An 8511-nucleotide genomic window follows, 5' to 3' on the forward strand; every position below is an offset into this window, starting at 1 on the left:
GCTGCTGTGGCATTGGAGTTGATTGCCATTGGCTACCTTGCATGTTGGGCATTACTGGCCCACTTATGGGGTTAGGCCGGGGGACATTTATACCAACTTGCTGCATCTGGTTCACTGAACCCACTGTTGGGTTTGTTATTCCTGGACGGCCAGGAGGCAAACCATTGTTTATGTTGTTGACCCTGTAGAGTTGTTGCTGTTGCTGCTTGGCAGCTTCTATCTCAATCTGCCGAGCTGCTTCCACAGCAGCTGGTGGAGGCTGAGCTGGAGGTGGAGGTGCTGCCACCTGGTTTGCAGGTTTTCCTGTTGAAACCGTAGCAGGGGGTTGAGTTCTTGATACACTGGGGAAGCCGGCTGGTGACATACTTACAGGGGAGGGTTGAGGCTGGGGAGGTGGCTGCGGTGTTTGCGGTGTACTTGGCTGCTGCGTGGGGGTACCAGGAGTTGCTGAGGTAGGAGAAGGCAAACTTTGAGGCACGTTTCGGGTGTTCATAGTAGCCATCCTTCGGCGCATTAGCTGAGCTTGCTGCAGACGGTGCTGGATCTGCTGCTGTCGAAGCTTGTGTTTAATATTGAGACAGAATGGCACAGGGCATTTGTTCTCTTGGCAGTGTTTGGCATGGTAGCAGCAAAGCGCAATTAGCTGTTTGCATACTGGACAGCCACCATTGGTCTTGCGCTTGCAGCCCTTGGTGTGCTGGACAACCCGTTTCATCTTCTGGCAGGATGGCAATGAGCAGTTTGCATTGCGGCACTGACAGGCGTGGACCAGGGACTGAATGCAGCGCTGGATGCTCAGTCGGCGTGATTCTTGGGGACTCTTGGACTGCTGCTCTCCTTGGCTGTTGCTCTCATCATCCAGACCCAGTCCCCATTTAACCATCTTGTGGTCGTGGCTCTTAGTGTTGTAGCAGTTAATGCAGAGATCATAATCCTAAAAACAAACAAAAAACCCACAAGGTTTAGCCTCATAGAATAGCATTAAGCGTTTGAGCTTTAAGAGAGTTGAAGAGGGTGCCACAGGGTCCTGTTGTGAAACTACACTGACGTTTTCTGTGGAGACAACCACATGGCAAAATGATGGTGAAATTATAAACCTAGCTCAGACTAGTGAGCCTGAGCACATGCAGCAAAGACACCATGGCACAAGTGCCAGCACATGCTAACAAAGTAGGCCCCCAAAGGGTTTCTGGTCTGGCTGCAACCCATGCGGGCACTTGTGCTACTACATCTTCATTAGCTAGCACCAAGTAACAACAGCAGATCATATGAACATAGGGATACTGGCATACGTTCTAATTGCATCTTCCTTCTACTGCACAGAAATACTCAATGTCTTCTGCAGGGGTTGGGTGGGTGGAAGGGAGAGAGGCACCACGGTTCCCTCCATTGCCAATTAAGGCCAACACCAGAAGTGTCCAATAACCCAAAGCTGAGACTCTAGAAGTGGGCCACCTTAAAAGGGGTGAATGACTCTCCCAAAAATTATGGAAACATACCAGTCACACTATAACCATGAAAGCAATCAACCTCTTCAGAAGCTACTAAGGCATTATCTACAGCACCCAATTGCCCTGCTCCCCCCCATCTGCAAATGAAGTCATTAGACAGTAAGTTTCCACCCCATCAACTGGAGTTGTCCTGTTAGGATAGGGCATGAAAGACTAGAAAGAGAGAAAGGAGTAGCACATGGGTATGTGACAATGACAGAATTAAGAGCAGTGTCCAGACGAGCGTGGCCATGTGGCATTGCAGACATGTCTGCAGTGCCACATGCTGCATGTTTCATTCTCTGTGCTGCAAGGGAGCAGCATGGAGGGTTTTTCTGACCCCTGGATATCCAGGGGTCAAAAAAACCTGCATAGAAAAAAAGCGGAGTGGTGCACACAGCAGCAGCATTCACCACTGCTGCAGCCCTGGGAGGTCCCCAGGTAAGGCTACTGGGGCCAGCCCAGTGCTGGCCCCAGCCTCCCCTATCTCACCTGGGCCATGTGGCACAGGTGTTCCTTGGGGATAACTAGTGGCGGCACATAGTGTGTTGCTGCTAGTTGTCCCTGAGGAATGAAACATCCACACTCATCTGAATGTGACCAAGGAGTCCAAGACTTGTCACTGTAACAGTTGAAAAGGACACTGATGTGCTGCTGAATTTGCAACCTTATGGAAACACTGTACCACCAGCTTGGACCTACAAAGGAGCATGCATATGGCACCCATGGACTTCTAGAGGGTCTCCACTTAATATACAAAACTCCTGAATATCTCAACAAATGAGCACAGGCTGAGCAGACTGGGGTCTGTGTAGTCCATTGTCCTGTGGGCCAGAACCAGATACTTCAGGGGCAGGCAGATGTGGGGTAACCTGCACTGCGCATTAGGTCTTACCTTGGGCCCTGATACACAGAAACTATATAAAACATTTTACTTCTACTGAATGGCCCTGCATTCTTGCATTATAAGAACAGGAGAAGAGCAGCTCCTGATCTTTCAGAGGTGTGTCTTCTCTCATTCATCTAATTTCTAAGGGGCAATCTCTATTTTTCTACTTCTCTTCATGAGAGATTTCCCAGGCCCTTGATCATTCTTGCTGCATATCTCTGAAGCAGGCTACTTCCGCAATATCCTTTTTTGAAATGGAGATATCCAGTTCTGCATGCAATATTCAGGCTGAAAATGAATGACTAATTAAAGACACTATACTTTCTTCTCCATATTACTTGCTCTTCCATCCTGTATGCACCCTAACAACTTGCTTACTTTAACTTCATCAGTACACTGGACAAACTTTACAAACTCTTAGTTGCTGGCTAGATCCCTTTCTTAAAGGTATCCATTTAAGACCTCTAAGGCAAACAAGTAGTTCAACTACTGATGTTTTGAGAATTGGAGCTCATCTATCTGATTATTTAATAATTAGTCTTAAAACCAGATTGTAGTTTCAAATCTCCCAAAACAGGAGTAAAAGATTTAAGTTAAAACCACACTTACTCAAAGGAACTCATTCACAGTCCAAACTCCCCATAGGGCTTGTTTACACAATGAATATTTACCAGGATAATTATATTAGTATAATTATACTGCTGTAATAATATGACTAACTCCAACTACCAGAATTAAATACCCTTTTCCAGTTTAGCTTTTGTTGGTATTATACAAATAAAAGTTTCTTCATGCAATGGAACCTAAGATACTGCCTAGCTCTGTAGAAATTGCTACCCAGAACAAAGCCCAAGGACCTTAGCTTCCCCTTCCTCTCCCCCTCCCCATTTTCTTAATTACCGAATATAAGTCTCTGGTGTCTGGTTTAAGGCAAAGATAAAAACAAAGCTTACTTCTAAGGGTCCTAGATCCCTTAAAATTAAGCCAAATCTAGCTCAGAATTTGGGTTTAATAAATTAATGTTATTACTTTACAATCAGAGCTTGTTTGACTGTTTTTATTTAATTGAGCTTACAGTGGCTGTAAGACCAGTAATTATATTGCTCCTAAAACAAACCATAATTTTTATCCCCCATATAAGCCTTTAGTGAGCAAATATGAAGGTAAAGCAGGGACATTTACCCAGACGAACTACTCCATCCAAAACTCCCCAGTCCCTTCTTTCTGCACAAAGGTCTCTCTCCTTGCCTAGCTTTGTAGATTTGGAGATAAGTACCCAGAAGAAAGCCAAATGCCTTAGTTTCATCCCTTCCTTAATTATGGGTGATTAGATCAATTTCCTGAGGTCTTGCTTCAAAAACCATAGCACAACACCTAACTTCAGAGAGGGACTAATACAGCTTATCTACAAAGGAAAGTTATTGTACATAAACTAGGGTGTGGATTTAGGGCATTATATACTCTGCAATAACTCCTTGTGTGCACACACATGAGATAGTTAATTCCACTTGTAAGAAGGAATAACATGCCACATGCAGGCCCAAAACTGAGCACCTATGCAGGGAGTGAGTGGAGAGCAGGTACCACCCTGTTATTACCTCATGTAAACAAGCATTCCAAGTCCCAGAGTCCTGTGAAGCAATGGACTTGTCGATACAGAGAAGTTGATCAGTTTCGCTTCATTGGAATAAGCTATTCTGCTTTAGTTTAGGAATGACTAAAGATGCATTCTTTTTAGAATAATTACTCCATTATGCTGGTCAATTTCCCCAAATCGAGAACCTCTTAAAAGCTAGGATTCAGTGTAATTTGGTACAGCAGGAAGTAACTTGGCGGGGGGGAGAGGGTGGAATAACACTTTGAAAGGAAGAGAGAAAAGAAAAAAAGGCAGATAAACACATACCTCACACACAGTGCAATGCCACCTTGTTTCCACATGGTGTTTGCACTCATTGCATGTATAGACAAAGCGGTCCTGCCCTTGAGTGTGTAGTTCTACAAGCATGCACAGTGTGGACCACTTGGATCGGCGTAATGAGGAGAACTCCCAATGCTTATCTCTGGCTAAAGTGAGGAAGGCATCTCTCCCATCCATCAAGTCACAGCTAAGTAAGGGATCAGGATCCACAATAGGAGGCAGAGTGTTTATTACAGGTCCAGCATGTAAATGAATCACAAAAAAGACCTGCAGGTAAAAGGTAAAACTGATTAGCTACACATATGAACTAAAATGCCATATAGAAATAAAACGTTTTCATGAAGAGAGAAAGCCTTTACCGTAGAGAGGACAGTCAGGGAGGTGTTGAGATGTTGGGGCAGCAGGGAACCGGGGGTTACCAATGAGGAACTTCAGTGTTTGTACACAAATGCTAGGAGTATAGGGAATAAGCAGGAGGAACTGGCACTCCTGCTAGCAAATTGGGAATATGATCTCATTGGAATAATGGAGATCTGTTGGGAAGCCACGCATGACTGGGTTGTATGTATAGAGGGATACAGGCTGCACAGAAGGGATTGGGTAGGGAAAAAGGGAGGGGGTGTAGCTATCTGTGTAAAGAAGCAGTATGCCGCCTCAGAGACCCAAATTGGTTGGGGAGAAGGGCAACTTGAGACCGTGTGGGTCAAGATAGAGGGGTGGGGAACAAGGAGAAGGAGATTTGATGGTAGGCATCTGCTACAGACTGCCACACCAGGAGGAGCTGAATCTAGAATTTTCCAGAGAACTGATGGAGGCTGCATGTTCAAGGGACAGTTGTCGTGGGTGACCCCAGTTACCCTGACATCTGCTGGGAGGAGCACTCTGCCAGATCTGACCAGTCTCATAGGTTTCTGACCTGCGTGGAAGAACTTTATTTAGTACAGGAGGTGAACAGGCTGACTGGGGGAAGGCTTTGTTGCATTTGGTTCTAGCCAAAGGGGATGACCTGGTGGGAGATCTGAGGACTGAGGATAATTTGGGAGATGGTGATCATGAGATAATAGAATTCACTATCTGTTGTAGGGCAGGGAAGCCAGCCAGTAGGGCACAGGTGCTTCACTTCAGGAAGGGTGACTTCAATGTACTTAGGAAAATAATGGGAGAGACCCTATGGGAAAAGGGACTGGAGGAGAAGGGAGTTCAGGAAGGGTGGCTGTTCCTCAAAGGAGCAATCCTCAGAGCACAGAAGTTCCATTCCTGTATGCAGGAAAGATAGTAAAGGTGCCGGGAAGCCCTCTTGGCTTACCAGAGGAGTCAAGGAGTGCTTAAAAAAGAAAAAGGAGGCTTATGGACAGTGAAAACAAGGGGCAGTCACCAAAGAGGAAATATACAAGTACAGCCATATTTGTAGGGAGAGGATAAAGAAGGTAAGGGTGGCAACCGAGATCAGGTTGGCAACCAAATCAAGGACAATAAGAAGTCCTTCTTTAGGTATATAGGGAGCAGGAGGAAGACCAAGGTAAATGTGCGCCCCTTGCAGAATGGGACGGGACAGCTGATAACAGACAGTCAGGAGAAAGCTGAACTCTTTAATGAATACTTTGCGCTGGTGTTCTTGCATGTAAATGGTGGTTGTCCGCTTGGTTGCATACAGGACAGATGCAGGCGGTGCGATTGCCAACCAATGGTCAGTGTCAAACTGGTGAGGGAGCACTTAGAGTGGCTGAATGTCTTCAAGTTGGCAGGACTGGATGGACTACACCCAACAGTGCTGAGGGAACTGGCTGGAGTCACTGCGGGACCATTAGCAAAGGTATCTGAAGAGTCGTGGTGCTCGGGAGAGATCCCGGAAGACTGGAAAAGGGCCAATGTGATGCCAGTCTTTAAGAAGGGTGGTCAGTTTGACCTTGATGGAAAAAAAGTATCATGAAGTCCATTTGTGAGACTGGCAGAAGGCATGATGCTGAAGGATAGCCAATATGGTTTCGTTGCAGGCAGGTCATGTCTGACCAACCTTGTCTTCTTCTATGATCAAGTAATAAACCGCTTAGATGTGGGAAGTGTGGTTGATGTCATATGCTTGGATTTTAAAAAGGTCTTTGATATGGTCTCCCATGATGCTATTATAAAAAAAAACCTGGGAGATTGTGGGCTGGCAGAGTCCACGGTCAGGTGGGTTGGGAACTGGTTAAGGGATCAAACCCAGAGGGTGTTACTGGACCGGTCTTATCTTGGCGGGAGAAGTGGCCAGTGATGTCCCACAGGGTTTAGTTCTTGGCCCCATGCTGTTCAACATCTTTATCAACAAACGTAGATGATGATGTGGAAAGCATGCTGGCCAAGTCTGCGGACAATACTAAGTTATGGGGAAAAGCAGTCATTCTAGGGGATAGGATGCAGATCCAAGTGGACCTGGACAAGCTGGAAAGGTGGGTGGAGTGGAACCAGATGCAGTTCAATAAGAGTGCTTCATCTGGGGAGAAGCAACCAGTGACACGAATATAGGTGAGGAGGAGCTGTCCTGGCCAGCACGATGGCTGAAAGGGACCTTGGGGTTATGACTGATCACAGTATGAATATGAGCTGCCAGTGTGAAGCTGTAGTCAGCAGAGCTAATAGCATACTGGATGTATTATTAATCGATGCATTGCAAGCAGGGCTAAGGAAGTGATACTTCCTCTCTACTTGGTGCCGGAGAGACCCCAGCTGGAGTACTGTGTCCACTTCTGGGTACCACATCTCAGGGAAGGCCATGGAGCAATGGCCATAAACTGTTAGAGGATGGTTTCAGGTGGGATGTAAGAACTTGTTTACAGTAAGGGTGACCAGAATTTGCAATAGACTTCCCAAGGAGGTGGTGCAGTCCCCAACCTTGGAAGTCTTCAAGACTAGACAGACACCTTATTCCTGCGCACAGCAGGTGGGTTGGACTTGATGATCTTTCAAGGTTCCTTCCAGCCCTTAATTTCTATATTCCTACATATAGAATCAATGTTCTCTACTGTAACCAAATGAATTTATTTTCGGGTTATCTCCTCCTACATGCATTATGCAAGAGAAACAAAATCCAACTATGGTCACAAGCATTATTTCTTCTGGTTTTTCATTTCTCGCCATTGCCATGCCTCGTTTTACAAAAAAGATTGTCTATTCTAGCAGCCAAGTGACAGTACCTCTTTATGTTTCTCCATGGTGGCATAGAGCTTCTGTGACAGATCATTGGATACATTTGGCATGCTGGGTTTCTTTTTGTTAGCTCTGCTGATGCTGCTCTTATTCTTGTTCGTTTTTTTGTTGTTCTTTTTCTTGGCATTTTTGCTGTCCCCCTGGCTTCCCTGAAAAAACCCATTGCAAAGACGTTAATTTTTATAAAATTCCACTTAATATTGTTCCATTTATTGTTTCACTTGATCTTTGCTGTCAACTGTTGGGACTTTGTTCCAATGCTTGCAAATTAGCCAAAATAGAACCTGTCTTCCAGGGTAAATGAGAAGACTGAACTAGTTGGCAAGTGAAGGAAGAATTGATTTCAAATGGTTTAAAATAAATGTGCACATTTAAATCACAAATGTACCTACCTTTAAGGATTTATGATCTTATACATTTCCCTACCCCGCCTCATTATCACTTGTACATGAAAGCTTTGTACTTCTCTTTTCAGAGCCTGCCAGCAGTTCTGTACAGAATACAAATCTTTAGGACTTTAACAGACAACCAAAAAAGTTAAAATGCAGCCTCAAAATAGTTCAAGGTTTTTTGTGAACCTACATTCAGTGGTTTGAAATCCTTAATTGCACTGTGATATCTTTGCATTTTTGAAACTGAGCAGACCCTTCAGTTCTGCTCCAGCCTGGGGCACAGAGTGCATGGGCACTCCAGAACCTGAGCTGTCATCACCAATTGTGCTGCTGCATAGCTGGAGTACAACTGGAGCCATGCTGGAGAGGAAATGGCAGCAGATGGTGGTTAGGGAAGGACTGGGGGTGGCACAGAGCAGAGGTGTACAGGGCAAGGTGAGGGCAGTGAGCAGGCAGTGCACAGGGCAGAGGTAGCAGGGCAGTGGCTGCACCTCAAACCCTGAGCCTGGGTCAAGGCAGGAGCCAGAGCTGCTCCCCCCCACCTGTTTATATTCAAATGATGGGCTTTTTTCCTCATGCTGGTTGCGGGGAAAAACACTGCCTTGGATTCAAGTAAATATGGTATTTTAAACTCAT

At 45.5% G+C, this 8511-nt stretch overlaps 1 protein-coding gene across 1 annotated transcript in view; it reads right to left on the reverse strand.

The window, feature by feature from the left end:
- CREBBP (CREB binding protein) overlaps positions 1–8511 on the reverse strand; it is a 190440-nt gene that overhangs the window by 3451 nt on the left and 178478 nt on the right. Inside the window, exons 30-32 of the mRNA XM_014524970.1 lie at positions 7471–7632; positions 4283–4564; positions 1–934 (exon numbers count right to left, since the gene is read on the reverse strand). The exon at positions 1–934 is cut by the window's left edge and continues 3451 nt beyond it. Coding sequence (XP_014380456.1) covers positions 1–934; positions 4283–4564; positions 7471–7632 — 1378 coding nt within the window. The remainder of the gene's footprint in view (positions 935–4282; positions 4565–7470; positions 7633–8511) is intronic.

Source organism: Alligator sinensis, unplaced genomic scaffold (genome assembly GCF_000455745.1).
Source record: "Alligator sinensis unplaced genomic scaffold, ASM45574v1 scaffold1416_1, whole genome shotgun sequence".
Classification (NCBI taxonomy): Eukaryota; Metazoa; Chordata; order Crocodylia; family Alligatoridae; genus Alligator; species Alligator sinensis.